We start from the raw sequence: 20,682 nt of genomic DNA on the forward strand, positions 1-20,682 counted from the left end.
TCCACAGTCAGCACGCTGTACACTTGTCGTCCTTCCTGTTTCAAAGCAAATTGCCTTTTTTTTTCTCTTTGGATTAACTTAAACTTTCGGAACATATACAACCAAGAAACATTTGAAATATTTTTTTCTTTACAAGATCATTTAAAAATCAGAGTTTAAGGGTTAAATTAATTAACAGAGAATCTTGGGATTACATTACACATAAGTTACACGGTAATTTATGCAGCACAGGTAAATCCATATCACATGCAAGGAAAGCTCCACTATCCACTACACACTTGTTCTCTAATATAAAGTATGTTCTCAATCCCAGTATAGCTCAATTATTGCACAGACATACATCAACTGCCAAATAGAGAGGCTCACAATACTGCACAGGATGCAGAGAAGTTACTTTGGGTGAACTAATCTGGACATCATAGGGACATTTTAACCAACCTAAAAAGGGTTCACAAAGCATGTATTGTCTTGTTGTGATACAGTGCTAGAACAGAACCTGGCAATTTGTAGAATTTCTAGTATATTCCAGATTATGGATAACCGAATGGGAAAAGCAACACCCTCCAAAGCCCCAATATGTCCTAGAAAAAGGCTTTTATTGGTTTAAAAAAAAACATCTAAAGAAAATCAAAGGCTTTCTTCCATTTTGGGAACACTATAATTTTATCTTCATTTATACTGAACCCTGCAGAGCTGCAAAAATAAATATGTGGTCAAATGACCACAGTCACTTTCAAAGGAGGGGGCCTGTATAGAATCTGATTAAATGGCTCAGAAATGCAGATCTACCTTATATGGGCACATGGAAACACAGAATTAGCCAGTACCTGATAGTGTCATGTACAAAATAGGATAATGTACAAAACTATGTTGACAACATTGCAGCTTTCAGGTAATATAGTTGTAAAACGTTCTTCATAATACAGAACGCAGCATTTCTGTGTAGTAAAGAAACAATAAATTTCAAGACTCATGGAGCATATCCCATTGCAAATTGAGAATAGGAAATATGTGTGCAATCACACTAAACTATCATCCAACATTTACTATGCCTTTTGTCTTGCACTTCCCTACTGACAATTTTAGGTTTTCCCAAAAAGTCCATTATAAATATAGCTTTCAGGTAATATAATTGCAAAATGTTCTTCATAGTACTTAAAGTAGATTTTCTGTGTAGTAAGGAAACTATACATTTCAAGACTCATGGAGCATATCCCATTGCACACTAAACTATCACCCAACATTTACTATGCCTTTTGTCTTGTGCTTCCCTGCTGACAATGCCTGGTTTTCTCAAGATGTCAGTTATAAATCCATGTGCTAGAAAGTTGGCACATTAATTTTCAGTTCAGGGATGCCATCCTCTCGACTACACACACAAGATAATAATCAAATGGGGCTACGCTAAGGATAAGCACACAAATACTTCCCAAATCCACTACTCTGAACCTTGAATACATGAGAGAGACTAAGTGAGCTTGAGCCCATGTATTTTTATATAAATGATGCAGCTTCATTTCAGTACTTCCTTCTGAGCATGAAAAACCATAGATTTTTATCCCACTGCTACTGTCTTGATTTTCCATGACAAAAAGTAATTTCTGATCATTTGGGCAGCTGTCCGCTATATTAAGGTATTGACAATTTAGAAATTGTCAAATTCTACCGGACCCTTCCACTTGAAATGCAATAATAAAGATAATCTCAGAAAGTGAATCACTTTCACATCGTGGAACCAGCTATATTCTGTCTCTGCTTTTTGCCTGTGCACTGAGAAAATGAAGACAAGTATTTGTACTGGAACTCCCTAGAACCTCTCTGAGAAAATACACTGTGCAAAGAAGCTATTCGTCTCTATTATATAGATCAATTATATGTTCTTATACACTCTGAATCATGACAAATCAGGGATCTATTACTGCAGACACCTTAGTGTGGTTTGCATTCTTTGACATTGCATAATAAAAGTACTATGGAGAATGGCTTGAAAATGGTGCAACTGAATGTAAAAATATTACTTCTTCAAAAGTAAATTATAATAATGCAAATATATTTCTGTTCTCAATGTTGTCATCAAAGCATGCAGATTATCATAATGGGCCTTCCTGTAATCATTATCTACCAAGCAGTCTGGTATACTGATCCATGTAAAGGTTCTAATTTTTACATGATGGACGAGTAACTCCGTTTTCATGGGCTTTTTTTTTTTCACTCTCTCTTAGATATTTAAGCTGCTTCTGAAGAAAACTCTTGAGTAGCTCTAACAAAATAATACAGAACTTTAAACTATGAATGGTTTTAGAAACAGAGCATATTACAAACCTGTTCTTCATTAGGAACATTAGTAAGAATACATATTAGCTTAAAAACAGCCCAGCAAATGTTGCTGTCTGAAGAATTTACAGTACCAATATTTACAAATAAGACAGAGTGAATATAGGAAATTTTACACATTTGGTAGTTGACAAAAGTTACTGTTTGCTGATAGTGGTATATCAGAAACTATTATTAGGGAAGACTGGATAGTCAGTAACCATTTTTTAACTTTACAGTCTCAATACTGAAGTTCCTAAAATCTATATAACCAATTTTCCAGCCAACATCCTGCCTCTGAGGGGAAGAAAAATAGGATTAATAAATTCCAAGAGGATACTCACTTAAGTGTGCTGTGCACAGGACTTCCACTCGACAGCATGAATCCTACTGAAAAAGTATTGATTGCAACCAGACTTAATGAGGGACATATGAAGAACTCGCACTCCTGCATTCTCCAATTCAAAATTATTTAATGATCAAGTTACGATACTTCTATACAAGGTCAGTAAAAGAAAGCAAAACCTAGCTACTTGACCCAATAGGAATATGATACTTGCAATACCACTTAAATGAGACACCGAATAAAAACAATCCAATTCACACTCAGTGTTGCATGAAGAGGATCTTGAGGAAGGTTTCTTGCAGTGTAAACCGCAGCCCAGTATGAAAGTGAAACATCACTGCCTTGGTCCACTCTTGCAGAAATGCTTACTAAGTAGTGATAAGAGTTCAATTGTACAAATTTCAATTTATAAAAACTCACTGCTTTATCAACGTTCACCTCTGTATATGAGAAATGAGGGACTGAAAAATGAAAAAAACCAAACACTAAAAAACTAAAACACAAAATCAAGAACAGAAGTTGAAAGCTTTTCCCCCTTTTGACAAGAACGTTTCTGTACAATGCTTTTTGTAATCTAATACTGTCTGAATACTATCAGCTTCAATACGATGGCCACCGAAGGGATGATAATATTCCAGGAACACTTAAATATGTTTCTTTTTACAATAGTTTAGGTCCATTTCAATCAGGTTACTTTATATGCACTGGTCTCTCATCTGATTTTAGACGTTTTCTACGTGGCTGTATAAAATCTTCATCTGAATCATCCGTTACTTCAGCATCGTCCTCTTCTTGCTCAAATTCAGGTAAAGGCTGGAAGGTCCTGTCTGGGTAGATCTCTGTAAGTTTATCTTCAAAGTATAATGCAACTGCCTTCCCTGCCTGTGCTACTTCTGAATCGGCCTGCAAAGTAAAAAGATAGCAACATTCACCCATTGGTAATGCACATCCTTTCAGCAAGTGTGCATGGTCTGAAACGCTTACCTTCAAATTAATCTCTTGTGTTTCTGCATAAACTTGAACAACTTTCATCATCTAAAAAGGATACCAGAGTCAAAAAAAAGGAAATTATAATCCCTTCTAAAGTCATGAGACCGCACAGGATGGGATGACTAAAATCAGCCATATCAATTTATTTGTAAAACTTATTGATGCAAAGGTGACTCTTTATGAGGGCCTGTTACTGGATTTACGATATGTGAACTTTAAGTTTCAATACTGTGCAGAAACTGATAGAACAGCCCAATATTGTTCGACACACAGCAACCTTAGAAATTGTGTCAAAAATTCTTGAGCAGTCACTCTTTCCATCAGGGCTCCTCTGCATGATTTCATATAAAGAGAAGCCTAACGGATCCATTGCTTTCCAGGTCGGTCTTTTCCCACTAAGATAGCCTCAAAGGAACCTCTGATATAGCAAGAACACAGACCTCATTGTGCCATAGTTATATTTATTTCTACAAGAATAAATGCAGACATTCAGCACTGACTTTCTTTCTCACTCTGCCTATAGCTCCATCTATGCAGCCTTAAGAGCAGCAGAAATGAATGTGTTACCTATTTTTTTAAAATCAATATGTTCAGCGAACCACAACTCTTAACCTCACCTATTAAATCTCAGTGAAAAAGAATGAGTCCCAACTGCTTTCATAGGCTATCATGTACAGTGACTCATACCTTTTAGAGCTAAATCTTTTACTGTTCTTGTATCTTAAAATAGGAAGAGAAGGTTTAATATGCATACAGTAACTGTTCCAAAAACCTCTGAAGAGGAAATGAGTTCTATTTTGATACTCATTAAAACAAGTGAAATTAAAAACTGAAGATCTCCATCAAGATCTCTCTGATTCTATTAATATCCACCCATAGCACAAAGTGACCTATCAAAGCAGTGTAAAGTGGTGGAGTTTCCTTCTCTAGAGGATTTATTTACACAATTTCTACCCCGCCCTTCTCACCCCTGAGGGGGGACTCAGGGCGGCTAACACAGGCAACAATTCAATGCCAACAGTATCAATAACAATATAAAACAACAATATAAAAACCTATTACATAACAATTAAACAGTGATATTAATTAAAATTACATAATCACATAGAACAAATCACATAATCACAAGTCATATAGCCGTTTCCAATTTTCATAACAATCCTATTGTCCGAGTTCAGTGCTGCGGTGCCCATTAGCCAAAGGCCTGGCTCCAAAACCACGTCTTTAGTTTTTTTTCCTAAAATTAAGGAGGGAGGACGCCGATCTAATCTCGCTGGGGAGCGAATTCCACAAGCGGGGGGTCACCACCTAGAAGGCTCTGTCCCTCGTCCCCACCAGACACGTTTGAGACGCTGGTGGGACCGAGAGCAGTAGATCTTAAATTACGAGGTGGAACGTAGAGAGAGATACGTTTGGATAAGTAAGCTGGGCCGGAGCCGTAGAGTTTTAAGCAGAAGCTCGATGGTCACCTATTGGGGATGCCTTGGTTCTGTTTTCCTGCATGGTAGGGAATTGGACTGGATGGCCTTCCAACTTTATCATTCTATGATTCTGTAACCTATACACAGTACACCAGAGTGAGAAACTGTGGTGTACCTGGAGAACAATTTAATGCTCTTGGACGCCCCAGAGCCACACAAACTGCCAAGAATGGCAGAAAAATATTTAAAACAAACTCTAGAAGTAGATCCAGGTCTATTTTTAGTTTTGAGAAATTGGTACAGTAGAATTTCGCTTATCCAACATAAACAGGCCGACAGAACGTTGGATAAACAGGAATGTCGGATAATACGGATTCTCCTACTGTTACCCTTCCAATGCAGCACTAGACACCTAGAATACTAACAACAGAGACTCAAAGGGTTATCACAAGACAACACCTCGGGGCTAGAACGGCCCAGCAAGAAGTGCCCGGATGCAGAAGACAAGTTGTGGAAATCACAGAGGGAAGGAAGGAAGACGCTTCCACTTCCAGTCCTGCCTCTTTTCCCTCTTTCCTCCCTCCTCCTCCCTGTCTTGGCTTTTTCACTTATTGAGCATAGAGAGTTGCGGAGCACTCCTTTAATTGAAGGGGAAATGCTGGAAGAAAAGGGGGCATCAGATAAAAGCGTCAAATAAGACAGAATGCCAGATAAGCAAAGGTCGGATCAACGAGACTGTACTGTATTAAAATTGGGGTCCTTCTACTTCTGAAGTTTCCAGTAGGTGAAGTTCATTCCCACTCTTATTTCAGGGGGAGAGAAAATGGTTCTCCAGCAAGACTAAAGAGGACAAGTGGAAAAAGCCCCAGAGCCATACTTAATCTATTTGACCATATACACTTATCTCTAAATAAACCTTACTGAATCAATGAAACTTAATTTTCAGTGGACATTGTTCTGTAAATATATAGTTTCTCAAGATACAGTCTTGAAATTGGAAACACATATGGCCTAAATAGTCATATTTAGAATACAAGTACTGACAGTTATTGATCAACTTGATCCCTTACTGTTTTCAAAAGATTTTGGTTTACCTATGATCACTTGGATCCAATCTTATATTTGAAAGACCTGTAAGCTCCCATTTCCATATTAAGTACTTTCCTATCTTAAAAAGAGAATGGCAGAATTCAGGTCTGAAAACTATCATAACAGGCACTTCTTTTTATATAATCGAAGACTTCTTAGACTAGATAAAGAAGGTATACCTATCCTGTTTCAAACAAAGCTAATCAGATACTCATAGTATTGCCAAAAGCTGGAAGAAATGTGTTCCAACTTCAGAATCCGAGTTCAAAAATACAGGAACTCCACTTATTTACCATAGCTAATTGTCATGTTCTAATCTCTCCAAATATGTCTAAATGCCTTTTTAAACTGTTTAATGTTTTGTTTAATTCTCACCACTGCTACTTACAAGGGCTGATTTAATTTAATGTAGAAGACATTAGGTTGAATCAAACATTTGGATGAATCAATAGGAAAGCTTAAGTCTGATTGTAACAATGGCTTCTTGTATTTTTCTTTGGCTTTACTGCGATTTGCATGTCACCGCATTCATCCCCACAAGGAACTTGTCAATCAGCTTTATCATTAATTATAGTTCTTATCATGCAATAGTGCTAACATGTGGAAGTTTACTCCACAAACAACCCAAGCAAAGTTTGACCCATAACTTGTCATATATTGATATGGCACACAGTGATATAGTTTTCTTCAAGCAGCCATATAATGAGCCAATCCAATTTCAGTAGCATGAAATACAAGAATAAAATGTTTTTGGACAAAATGCAAAATAGTATAATGATTATGTTTCTAATTTCCATAGGGGAAATGTCAAAAATATAGTGGTGGCATGCGGAGGCCAATCCAAGTATATCCTGAACTTCAAAGGATAACAAGGTCCATGCAAACAAATTTTAATGCCAGTAAATACTATTTATGTGATTTGCCCGATATAAAGGAAGATCAGCAGGCCTGTATGTGCTGAAATTGCATTGAATACTCTGCACATAAAAGAGGACTATTTGACACACAATACATGCAAATAACCTATACAATGGGACACTATAGAGATGAATCAAAATGTCCATCTATCCCAGAAAACCTGGAAACAACTGTAAATAAATGTGTGTAGAACAAGAATTTCATATTAATCAGATACATTCTTCAGGTTGGAAGTTTACATACTTCATTAAACCTTTCACAGTTTTTGAAGATCAACCGTACATCTGCCACAAAATCATCAGGCGTCTGGTAGTGTTGGGAATGCTTCTTCTGTAGCTTTTTCTTTACTGTAGATAAATCCATTGGTTTCTTTATTATTTTATAGTAGTTTGGTATCTGTTGAGAAGATGCAGAGGGATTACAAAAAATAAAATTAAATAATATGTTCATTGTTAGTGAAATATGTTTTAGACTCCTGCCTCAATCATCTGAAGGATAAACCTGCAGCTAGTAGGTTACTCCCGACTGAGAATTATTCACCCTTTTTCTGAAGTCAATAAAACAGAAATAGTTTTTAAGTAGCTAATTTAAATTATCCAGTCAACTATTTTTATCCAAACGATTTTGTGAATAATTCAACTACAGTAGAGTCTTGCTTATCCAACATAAATGGGCTGGCAGAAAGTTGGATAAGCAAAAATGTTGGATAAGGCAGGATTAAGGAAAAGCCTATTAAACATCAAATTATGTTATTATTTTACAAATTAAGCACCAAAACATCATGTTTTACAACAAATCAACAGAAAAAGCAGTTCAATATATGGTAACATTATGTAGTAATTACTGTATTTACGAATTTAGCACCAAAACATCGCAATGTATTGAAACAACTGTGGATCCGGGTGGGAGGCAGACTGCATTGGATAATACAGAATGATGGATGAGTGAAGGCTAGATAAGCAAGACTCTGCTGTATTCAAAACCATAGACAGCAAAGTAATATTAATCTTGGTTTTAATTTTAAAAGTCTTATCTGTTAAATGTTAACTGTTAAAATGCTGGTTCCAAATTTAGGCCTAACGTAGAGTGCATGTAATCACCTGCAAAATGTTGTGTATCATCAAGTAACTCACCGAAGCTGGAACCGGCTCTTGGAATTCAATGCTCAGCTCATGGCAATATAGGTAAAGCAGGAGGCGCTCACATTTCTTGCAGAGGAAAACAAATTCAATGAATACAGTTTCATTCTAAGGGACTGTTTTTAGTTGACTCGTTTTACATTGTACATTTCAGGAACACAAGAGTAAGATTCTTAATTCCCAAGAGTCTGAAGCCCTGCAGTACTCCCGCCAATTTCAGCAAGGCTACTTGGAAAAGCTACAGCATATAACTAAAATTCAAATATCAATGCAACAGCTACCTTGTGCCAAAGGGGGTTTTGAACTTTAACAGCTACATGTTATGGAGGAAAGAGCTTTAGGGCAAGGTGGTGTTTTAGCAGCAGCCAATGATACTGCATAAAAATAGGCTGCAAGTAAAAAGAAACCCCTAAAATATTACTGGCTGAAATCAAGCTTGCAAACTTAGTGGCAACTTGTAAAATACTGCAGAGAGAGCAGATAGAAATGTTCTGCTCCCAGATGCTTCCTATGTCGGGAGGGGGGGGGGGCTGGAGCAGATCAGGGGAGGACTGGATGGTGAAGGATTCTGAGAACTCCTATTCCCCGACTCCATTGCACTCCCCTCTCGCCTCCAGAGGAAAGCTACACCAGCCCAGGAACTAGAATAGTTTACATCTCTCCCATGGGGTACAATTGCAAGAGAAGGAAAGAGAGAGAAAGTAAACTGGCCAGCCAAACAAAACCTCAAATGCCTTTTGCACTGCCTAGCTGAACAAACCAGACATAGGAATTGGCAACTTGGCCAGCTTGAGTTCATTCATCTACCACTTTGCATTATAAGCCTTTTAATGGCAATTTAAGAGATTACGGTCTCAAATGTTCAATAGCAGCCACCCAAGCTTCAAGTGATGCTAATGCCCATTTCACTACATCTCTAGGCATGTTTGTGCCCCTTAATTTTTTCATGTCTATACTAAGACTTTTTAAAACAGAAAGTGATTTCATATTCTTCTATTATCTCCAATTTTGGGGCAGGGGAAGCTCTAGATTTAGCCTGAAATAAGTTTCAGGTTATGCTTTGAAAGGATGTCACACTGAAGAGAAAGGGGGAGAGAGTTTGTTTTCTGCTGCTCTGGAGACTAGGACACAGAGGAATGGATTAAAATTTCAGGGGGAAAAATTACAGCTAAACATCAGGAAAAACTGTTCAGCAGTGGAACATGCTGCCTTGGAGCGTGGTGGAGTCTCCTTCAAGTGAGGTTTTTAAGCAGAGGCTAGATGGCTGGGTGCTGGGGGTTCTTTTATTCTGTGTTCCTGCATCACAAAATGGGGTTGAACTGGATGGCTCTTCCCTGAGTCTAAGAACAAAGGCTTAGAAATTGTGACAGAAAAATGGCCATAAAAATATCACTGTGTTGCACGAAGCCTGTTGGCCATGTTCTGCCCACTCCTGGTATTGAGGATGAATTGGTTAAAAATAAAGAGTTAAAGCATTGTAAAGGGGGAGGGAAATGGATCTTATTTTCATCAGCAATCTCTAAATATCACATGGACAAGAAATTTAATCACAGTTTGTGTATCTGAAATTTCTGGCTACACTGTACCTGTATGTGGTGAAATAACTATAATAACTACATATGTCCACCCACCTAATACCGATTAAAATATTCAATATAAGTATCTGTATAAAAGATATTTAACTTAAGTCAACAGATTACAACAAAAGAACATTTTGTTAAACTGAATTTCAGAAAAACAAACATACATTATTGGGCACCTACCCTTTGGTCCACAGGACTCAAACCTTGCGCAGTTTTCCCCTTCTTACTATGCTGCAAGTTATCACAATCATATTCTACTTCAGGTTTGCTAAGATCTCGGCAAAATGTACATATCCATTCTCCACTAGTGGGGAAAAGAGAATTAATCCAGAGGTTTAGGTAAAGTATTCTTATTATGGCTTCTAGAGCCTATTTCTTGTCCAAACTGAACTAGATCCATTGAAACTGTGAGGGTTTGCACAAATTCTGACAGACCATTCAATGAATTTACTTAAGTTAACTAGGAATTATATTTAGGCCTAACAATGTGCAAACTGAAAACCGATGTGTTGTAACAGGAATTAAAACATGTAACATAAAACCACTTTGTATTTGAGTTTTTCTGAATGTATTTTTAAAAGATTGATTTATATCTCTCTTATCATAAATAAAGAATAGAGATTGAAGTCTCTGGAGACACAAATGTGAGCTCAAGTACAGATAGCTGTGCAATAGTCATGGTATGGACAAGTTTCACTACCTATCTGACAACAGGTGGAGAATAAACAGATTCTGTATCCAACACACTTCAAAACAATAAAGCGCCAGGGGAGGATTTTTGCCGGCTGAACTTTTCAAGAACAACAGTGATTGGTGGGTTCAACTTTTAGCAGGGCTCTTCTCCCACATTAACAATTCATGCAGCATACCTAGAGGCTGGCAGATGAGTATTATCATCCCTATTCATAAGAATGGAGAAAAAACCAACCCAAAGAACTATCGGCCTATAAGCCTGATTGATATCACAGCAAAAATCTATGCAAAATATCTTTTGATCAAAATTGAGCAATGGTCCAATAAGATTCTGTATCCATTTACTAAGTTTTAATCAATTAATTATATTATTTTACAACAGCTATTTCTTTCTGGACTTGTAGTCTTACTCAATGTTTCATGACATTATTTCCATGACATCCTATCCTAGTCTTGTCAAAAACAAGATTCTTCCTCTTAAGACTATAGGCACATAGAAAAGACTATTAATTTACTCATTACAACATATTTTGCAAAGCTAAAACAGATATGCAAAAAGAAGTTATTTCATAGTGAACTTTACCGCTATGTTTTTAACTCGCATGCTGTGTTTTTTTTTCCATCTTACAATTTCACCTTCCCCAGAGTGGTTCTGATATATCGTGTGATCATGACTGCTATAACTGCCGAAACTGCATCAGACAGAACATGGGCATTTTCCTCTGTATACTTAATCTGCCTAAAAATCTTACTGATTGTTTCCTAGAAAATGAAATAACTTTTGCTTATACAATCTATACTGACATTTTAGTTTACATGGACTGATAGACGTTGGTGGTTACCATTACACCTTTTTTATTGCAAATAGCCATAAAGAAAAAAATCAATAACAAAATGTTATTGTGTAAAACACTACTCTATTTTCATACCTTGGAAAGCTGAGGAGAGTGGGTACATGACACGTGAGGTGGAAAACCTTTGGGCACTTTTCACAACAGAGCAGGTCTCCCCCATTTTGGCACACAGCGCACCAGTCCTCATTAGGATCCTCGTCTTTGTTGTTGCCTTCTCCTCCAGTCCTAACTGATCGATGCATGAGGCTACGCACTGGAGACTTTCCATTTACAAGACCATGTCCAGATTGTTTGCAGCTTTCACTCAGGTCTGCTGGTTCAGTTTTTACATGGTTTTCTATTCTTCCCAGTGGTTCCAACTCGCTTTCCAAATGCAAGTTTGAAGATAGTGGTGGTGTCAAACTACTCTCAGGACTGCTAAGCTAAAGTAAAGGAACAAGACTGAAAGTTAAGAGAAATGCATTTGAATGGCAAATCTCTGCCCCATTCCCTTTCTTAACTTCAGGTTCCTGCTTCTTAAGTATTATCCATTAAAAGCTAGATAACCAAGACATTTCCACCTTTGCCTCTGTGCATACTCAAAATCTGACACTTTTCGCATAACAAGCTGGGATCTAGTAAGACTCCTTATTTGCATTCATGTTTTAAAGTTTTAAATATTTTCTCTTGGGTACCTCAGATCCTGCTGAGGAAAAACTAAGGCAACAAAATCTAAGAACACACATCATCACAAGTACTCAGGTCTTCCCAGCTCCCCACCAAAGTTTCTTAGTGTTTCCACGATGGACATAAAGTGGAAGTGAAATGGACCTTTGCCATCATATGAATAATACCTATAAATATGGAGATGGGTGGAAAATAAAATCCTTTGGTCATATGTATGTGTCTTCAAATTGCCTGTTGGCTTACAGCAACTGCCTGAATTTCATATGGTTTTCTTAAGTAAGGATTACTCGGAGGTGGATTTGTCCCTTCCTTCTTGTAAAATATAGCCGACAGCATTGAGTTGGAAACATACTCAGTCAAATATATCTAGTGAAATCACTGGGACTTATGCTAGTGGTCACTACCTTTTTCATGGATTCCAGTCAGTTTGCTTTAAGCCCATACAAGTCTGACTACAATTCAACATGGATATCACTTTCCAAGTAATATATCCTAAGTATTGGATCAACCCAAGGATATCCTAAGTATTGGATCAACCCAAAGCACTGTTATGAAGTAGAAGTGAAATAGTTCCAGTACTGTAGATGTGGAATTCTAATTCTACAGAATGCCCATCATTAGATAAAAAGAATAATTCGTTTTTTTGCTGAGAAACCAAAAACTTCAGGTTTCACAAGAGAAGCCTGTCTGAAAATAGCTTAAACAACATAGAGAGGAAAATGTGAATCTTATAGGATTCTCCTCAACATACTTGAAATGGCTTAATATTGGACTATCAATTGGACAGTACATTTTCTTTATTTCTTCAGAGAAACACAAATAGCTACAGTTTTCTTTGCTGCATAGTGAATAACCACAAGAATGGTGGAACACACAAATAAGAGCCTTACCATACAGGCGCTTCTCCTGCCATCCTCTGTTTTCTCTTGCTTTACTGGTCCGGAGTAACTGCATACCTCTTCTTCTGTGCCAGGCTCTTGCTTAACTTTAACATGGTCAGGCTTGAAACTAATATTATTCTTCTCAACAGTTCTGCCAGAGGAGCCACAACTGGAAAAGTACATAGTTATATAACTATCTTAACTGCTTGTCAAAGACAGAATTCTGAAAATCAAAAACACTTGCCCTGATTTACTGAAAGCTACAATAACTGTAAGTGTGAGAATCCTTGTTTTATGGGTACCAAAACCAAATTTGTTGCTGGTACCACATGAGGTTTTCTAAATATTCATAGTGGAATAAAATTTTAGTATCCTATTTAATCTATATACTATGCAATCTATAATAATCTATATCTAATATAGAATTAATCAATATTAATTCACTATGATTTATCCTTATAATGGAATCTGATATAAACACTATATGCTGTTCCAAATGTCACATAGATAAGTACATGAATAATATTACATAAGTAATATTCAGGCCAAAAGTGTGAGAACCATTGACTTGGGACAAGAGTGATGGTAAATGCCTTTCAGATTTTATTTTGGAGGCTATAACTTCAAAAATTGAAGTGTTTTCAACACATCATTAGGCTGTTGGGAAAGTCAGATATTAATAATTTCTAAAGGTTTGGTGGTGTATGACACTTCTTTGAAGAAACTTGATTATTATTATTACTTTTCAACTGTGTTATTACAAGTTTATGAACATACCAAAAAGTCATATAATCTACATCAAGGGTCCCAGAATAAAATCAAGTATACTGTTTCATATATAGTTTTCATTTGCAGCTTATGATTCACACACTCACATTTATTATTCCCAATGCAACAATGAAGAATTATCATACAGGCAATGGCAACTTTATTGCAAACTAACAGAATTTCTAAACAGGGAGAGATTCTTGGTTACTAGCTTTATTTAGTAATAATGGGGGAGGAGTATAATAAATGCAGGATGTAGATGTACAATGACAGGAAGCTAGGTATTGGGGCAAAAGTCTATCACCAAAATATGGTATGTTTGAGAGGGAAGTAATACAGCTCAAGAAATGAAAGACACTACACAAATGGAATCAGAAGGTGAAAAGGCTCAATTCTTTCGGTAAAAATGATCAGATCCTGATGCGTAGCCTATATCTTTGACAAGAGGCTATCTTGAAAAAAACGGAATGGTGTCCCATTGGCAAGAGGGTGAGAAAAGCCTGTATTTTATCACCCACTCTCTCTTTAATTTACATATCATACAGAAAGCAAGATGAAACTTAGAGGAAGGAGGCATGAAAATTGGGGAGAAAGAATATCAACAATTCCAGATATGGAAATAACACCGTATTACTTGTAGAAAATAGAAAAGAAACTACAAAAGAAAGGTTACAGCTAAACATTTAAAAAAGGAAACTGTATGATAATTTATATAACTTCAAAGTTGGTAATAAGGACATCAAAAAAGTTTTAAAAATATATATCTTGGCCCAATCATTATTTAAAATGGTGACTGTAATCATGGAATCAGAAGGATGAGGCTTAGAAAAGCAGCTGTGAAGGGATCTAGATGAGATCCTCAAATGAAAAGATATTTCATTAGATATCAAAGTCAGAATATCCACACCACAGTAACTCCAATTTTAGAGAAAGCTAGACAGTAAAGAAAGCTGACAGATTTGCTCCTGGAGGAGAGTTTTACAGATAGTATGAATAGCTATAAAGACAAAGAAATATGTCCTAAAATTTGACTGAGGCTGTCATACATATGCATGAGACAATATGATTCATTCAACTCGAATCAACCAAATCTTTATTTACGATCAGAGACCAGTAAAGAATCCCACATTAGAATCATCCATCCACATCAGTACAGTGTTTAAATTAGATTAGGATATATATTAAAATTTGACACCGTTACAATAGATACTTATAAGACCCTAGTCTGACTATAGATTTTGAAAAGATAACGTAGACCAGGCATGTAGCGGGGGGGGGGGCTTGAGGGGCTTCAGCCCCCCCCCCCCGAAATTCTCATGGTGGTTCGCGAAAAGGCCTTACTGGTGCATTATTTAAACTGTTATGTTTATTCATATCATGCTCTGATCACCATACTCAATATATCCCATATGTATGGGGGTATTGGGGTAATGATACAAAAAGTTTGCTAGGCTAGATCCTCTTTCACTCAGACTCAGCCCCCCCCCCAACTCAGCCCCCCCCCGAAACCCCCCCTGAAAAAAATTCAGCCTCCCCCCCCCCCCCCCCCCGAAACGAAATCCTGGCTACGGGCCTGACGTAGACCTTAAAACTATATTATTATCCTCATCATCACCACCACCACCACCATCACCACCATCATCATTATCATTGCCATCATCATCTGTATTTATATTCTGCCTTTCTCCCCATGGGGACTAAAGATGGCTAACATCTAAAACATCTAAAAGAGCATTACAAAAATAAAGAATAACAGTGTGGTAAACACAGGATTAAAATACAGCAAATACAGTAAAATGGTCTTTAAAATTCATATCCCCATCAATACCACCCACTCTCCCCATACCCTTCCCCAAAAGGCAGTGGCAGAGGAAGGTCTTGACCTGCTTGCAAGGATGGGGCCATTCTGGTTTCTCCTAGGAAGGAGTTCCAAGTGATGTTAAAAATATCTCATCCTGTACTGTCCAACTGCTGGGTGTCACTTTTAATTCTTTCAAATTTTATTCTTTCAAATTGATGCATAGAAGTGTGCCATTAATCTTGTAATTCTGAGGTCACTGCCCATTAACATATAGTTCAATATATCTTTAATGTCTGAGCCATACAGGCCTACCAGCATTTGACTGACAATTCCCTTATGGGGTTTTTCATATATAGGGCATCTAAAAGGCATAATTGCTCTAGGGCCAGGTTTCTCAACCTTCCTAATGCCGTGACCCCTTAATACAGTTCTTCCTGTTGTGGTGACTCCAGCTATAACATTATTTCATTTCTACTTCACAACTGTAATTTTGCTACTGTTATGAATCGTCATGTAAATATCTGATATGCAGGATATGTTTGGATCTGAGAAATACTAGAATCAGATGAAATAAGTGAATATGTGTAGTTAGAGCAAAAGGAAATTGCAAAACGTTTTGCGCTCTTTCTTTATCATACATAAATAGGAGTCTACAGGTTTTGGTTCATGAGTGAATTTGCAAAGCCTTTATTTTTCTTTTAACCTATATAAATTACACCATAACTCTGTTTTTTGCAAACGTACACAAGACATCAGCAGCTGATTTTGAAAGCTTTACTTACCTGCCTCTACTGCCTGTGCTGGAGGTACTAGGTGGTCTCACAGGGGTGTGGGAATTGGACAAACCTAAGAAAGGATGAACCGGGGTTTACATAAACAGTCTGAATTATATAAATGCATGTCTGTGGCAATACAAATGTTATTCTATACTATATGGCATTGCAAATTATAATTAGTTTTTTTATAGTCAACTATTGTCAATAAAGTAAATACTTAAAGGGAAAAACAAAACTAAAACACACACATATAATACTAAAATGTATAAGTAAATGCTGTAGTCTCACAATTACTTCTCTTAAGAATCCTAGCACTTATTTATAGTAATCCAATACTTTGTTCTAATTCCAAAACCTTTTATAAAAATTATTTAACAGAAAATCATGCTAACATTTTTGATAAGGAAAACATAAATCTTTTAAATTTTAAAAGATGCCATGCCATGAAAAGCAAGGACAGCCAATGACTGTATTTTACTAACATATATGTGAAACACACTTAAAGGCAATATATACTAATACATGCAGACAATAAAAAGGTTCAAGCTCTGCAGTAAAACTGAGACTGAAAGTAATTTTGCCAATTACTACCAAGGAAACCTCATACTAAGTACAATTCAAGATAATTTTACCTGTAACTGATCTATGCATAAAGTTAAATCTCTATGCTCCTGTCATTCCACTTGTGTTTTATAGCTTCATACAATCTGCAAGGGTGGCACTAGACTCAGTTTTATAGTTCACAGCAAGTCTTGGCTGCTAGAGAGCAGCTTCATGTCCACTCTGGCACAGAATGTAATCTAACTACAAGACCTGACACTTATTGAAAACACTAAAGTAAAAACAGATAGGAAGGGACTGCTGTTCAGCTTCATAATATTGTATCTTCTTTATTAATCACACAGCCCTACCCAAATAATACCTTGATATCTTGGTTTTTAGGCCTGCTCCCGGGGTTACTTGGGGTTCAGAAATTGCATTGGATATAACGTATCAGCTCTAGTTTCTTAGATATGGTTATTATGATTTTCTACGTGTGAGCAGATGACAACAGTTATATGGCATGTGTTCTGTATTTCAAAACAATCAGGCTGATGACATTTTTTAAACCAGTAGGTCAAATTCATTAAAACATATTCATATTTAAAAACTACAGCTCCCCCTGACTTGATCCTAAAAACCTTCATATTTAAAAGCCTGTCTCAATAAGAAGGTTTTAGCCTGCTGATGGAAGAATAGCAGGGAGGGGGGCCATTCTGGCTTCTATGGGCAGGGAGTTCCAGAGGCAAGGGGCAGCCACTGAAAAGGCCCATTCTCGTTCCCACCAACTGAGCTTGAAATGGAGGTGGGACCGATATAAGGGTGTCTCCTGAAGAGGCCAGTGTTACCATTCTTTCCTTTTACTAAAGAGGTATAATGGTCACATTCTGGGATATGGCCCTGGAAATAACAAAGGCTTGGGAATATTAAAATCGATACCCTTTTTCAGTAGCACTCAAGATAGTAATATAGAGATACCAGCTGCTGATATATACCCCCCCCCCCCAAAAAAAAACTAGAACACTGTAGCTGTTGGGCTAAGAAGCCACAAAACTGCTAGTTTTACCTTTGTTTTTAGATTCTATTTCCAATTGTTCTGGGCATGAATATTTTTACTGCACAGAAAGGGCCACTCTGTCAATTGAGCTGTGGAATATAACACAATTTATTTATTTCCCTATTAATGACCCTTTACCTTTTCATCAGAACAATTAGGATTTAAGCCGTACTCTATACTCTCACATAAAGTAATCTCTTCCAGCTACATGTTCTCCTGATGTTTTGCATCAACTCTCATGATCCTTTACATTGGACATGTTAGCTGCAGGTCATGTGAACAACAGTCCAAAATATATTACAGAGAGTACAATGTTGGAAAAATCTGAAGGGCCCATACAGTCAAAAAAAAAGAATGCTTATGTTGCACCCTAGAGCAGGAACAGGGCCCTCTAATCATTAATCACACCACACCTTGAATGAAGGAAGAGTCCTTTTTTTATTAAAGAATAACTGGAGCCAATAAAAGAGATGATTATAAAATAGGTAGAAGTCCAAAAGCAAAAAACCATATAAGAAGTGTCCAAACATGGGAATAATAACTATGTCCAAAGAGCTTGCAGAAATAATACAAATGCAGTGAATAACCAAAAGCCTTCAATATAAAACCTTGACCAGACTAGCCACTGCTAATCCACTTGAAAAGCTAGATATGTCCTTAGAAACGAGGCCACTTGAAACAGGAATTTCCAGGAGACTTGAGTTGATTCCAAATGATGCCTGATCTGAAGAAGACTCTCTAAGGGCCCAATTTGTCCCAAAAACTGGTTTATACTCCCCCCAGTTTTTGGCCTTTAACTGCCGAATTCTTTCTGACCTGCGTAAACATTGGGCTTCTCGATGGTTCTGGCTGATTTCCAGATGGCAACTGGTCTTATCTATCTCCTCATTAACTCCACCAGGTGTCAAGCTATCTTGCAAACTTGAGCCTGGAGAAGGGAGTAAACCTTCTTCCCTTGCTCTGACAGAAACTTTCTCATGAGAACTTAGCCTTTCCCCTGACCCTCTTTATCAGTGTCTGCAGTTACATTATTGTCCAAAGTGTCTCCATTTTGCACCTCGTCCTCATTGATCGCATCAGGCCCAGAAACATTAGAAGGGGGAAACACAATCACAGATTCAGGCTCAAACACCGGCTGAGTCCCATCAGCTCACCAATTTTATTGTGAAAATTATCAAAAGTAACTTGATGAAATTTTGGTATTGGAAAACTGATGTTTCAGGATACATGCAATTTCTTAAAAACCTAATATTTGTGGGGCTTTACAGAAGTGCTGGTTGTTCTAAGAAGAAAAATTAAGATGCCCACTGTCTCTTCCCAACTTACCTGATGAGCCTGGAGACAGGGCTGAGGGCCCAGGGGAAGGATTCATACTGCTTAATGGTTGTGGTGGTAGATGGCTGCCTGCAATATATCTACTTAGTAAATTATCTAAGGTACTGGAACCAGCATCTTCCAGCTGAAATAAAAGAGACACACATAATGATTGTGCCAGCATTCTAGAAATGACAGCTTGGGAATCATCTGTATTTTCACTAAAGTATATTTAAGGACTAGTAGTGAGTCATATGATGAGAGAAACAATCAACTGAATATTCAATTTTGCCATATTTCTTTGATAAATCCCTGTCTACAAAAGCAAGGAGCCTAGGAAACTGCATGACTAAAGCAAACAATAGCCTTAACACAGACTATCATAATGTCTGCCAAAGTTAAAAATTTAATGATTTTCAAGGAAAAACATTTAAGCCTTCTCTGTTAGAAAACCTGAGTACAGGACTATGATATACATAACTTCTATTCACCTTTATCATAATAATTTAATGCTTGCTTTATATATTTCCACATCATTAGCCTTACCTAGGTACTACAGCTTTTAGTTACTTTTCTCAAATAAAGAGCAAGGAAAGTTGACAAAGAGGAACAGAATAGCTCAATTTTTAAATGACACGGGTCTGCCAGGTGGAAAAGGCTGTGATTTTTAAAGACCTCATTAACAAAGTGAACATAAAGAGTTCAAAATATTCTTTGGCTATTCGACTTTAATCAAGGAAACATTCTATGAACATGCAATTCTAATGAAGACAAATCCTTAAAAGATATTCAACAGAACAGAAAATATTTTCTTATATTTTCATTTCTCCATAGAAAAAAAAATTAAGTAAGTATCTAAATTTAGGTTAGACAACTAAATATCATTCATGCCAAAGTGGGTAAGAGCCAGGTTCCAAGTCAGAATGCTGAACTGGGTGAGATAAAATGTAACATATTTCCACTCATCTTACTGTGCATTCATCACCAGAAGCATTTTTCTTCAAAAGATAAAATGTATCTCCATTTAACAATATTATGTTCTTTTCACCTGATTCTATGCATTTTAAATGGAGACAAATTATAGCATTGGTACCCCTTCCTTCTCCATGAAACACTGCACTAGATATGTACATTTGGTTCCTAAATATCTTAAAGTCATCAAATCCTGTCTGATCCAGGAAGATAAACAGGGTCAGCCTTACTTAATACTTAAAAGGGAGTTGAAGTAAAATTGCATTTCAGAAAAAGAAACTGGCAAACCACCTCTGAGAATTTTTTGCCTACCAAGACTTCATAAAATTACAAGGGTCAGAATAAACTGACAGGAAACGTGAAGGCACGTGCACACATAAATGCCATGATAAGAAACAAATTATATAGATTAAACTCGGCATAGTTTATTCAGTGAGTTCACAACTGAGTAATTACTTCAATCCAAGACTCTCATCAAAGTCTAAAGCTTTAAAGCTTCAACTCAGAATTTTAATGTGATATACCTTTTTCAATTCTGGGTTGTTGTAGGTTTTTCGGGTT

At 36.9% G+C, this 20,682-nt stretch overlaps 1 protein-coding gene across 4 annotated transcripts in view; it reads right to left on the bottom strand.

Annotated features, from left to right (window-relative positions):
* Positions 1-602: 602 nt before the first annotated feature.
* TRIM33 (tripartite motif containing 33) overlaps positions 603-20,682 on the bottom strand; it is a 69,574-nt gene continuing 49,494 nt past the window's right edge. For 2 of the 4 annotated variants that reach the window (XM_060772580.2, XM_060772579.2), the window contains exons 12-20: positions 19,162-19,294; positions 16,245-16,308; positions 12,903-13,062; positions 11,422-11,768; positions 9,980-10,103; positions 8,211-8,285; positions 7,321-7,473; positions 3,644-3,694; positions 603-3,562 (exon numbers count right to left, since the gene is read on the bottom strand). In XM_060772580.2, the coding sequence (XP_060628563.2) occupies positions 3,350-3,562; positions 3,644-3,694; positions 7,321-7,473; positions 8,211-8,285; positions 9,980-10,103; positions 11,422-11,768; positions 12,903-13,062; positions 16,245-16,308; positions 19,162-19,294 (1,320 nt within the window). In that variant the 3' untranslated portion in view covers positions 603-3,349. The remainder of the gene's footprint in view (positions 3,563-3,643; positions 3,695-7,320; positions 7,474-8,210; positions 8,286-9,979; positions 10,104-11,421; positions 11,769-12,902; positions 13,063-16,244; positions 16,309-19,161; positions 19,295-20,682) is intronic. The other 2 variants (XM_060772583.2, XM_060772582.2) reach the window with 1 other exon arrangement.

This window comes from Anolis sagrei, chromosome 4 (genome assembly GCF_037176765.1).
Source record: "Anolis sagrei isolate rAnoSag1 chromosome 4, rAnoSag1.mat, whole genome shotgun sequence".
NCBI classification, from domain to species: Eukaryota; Metazoa; Chordata; class Lepidosauria; order Squamata; family Dactyloidae; genus Anolis; species Anolis sagrei.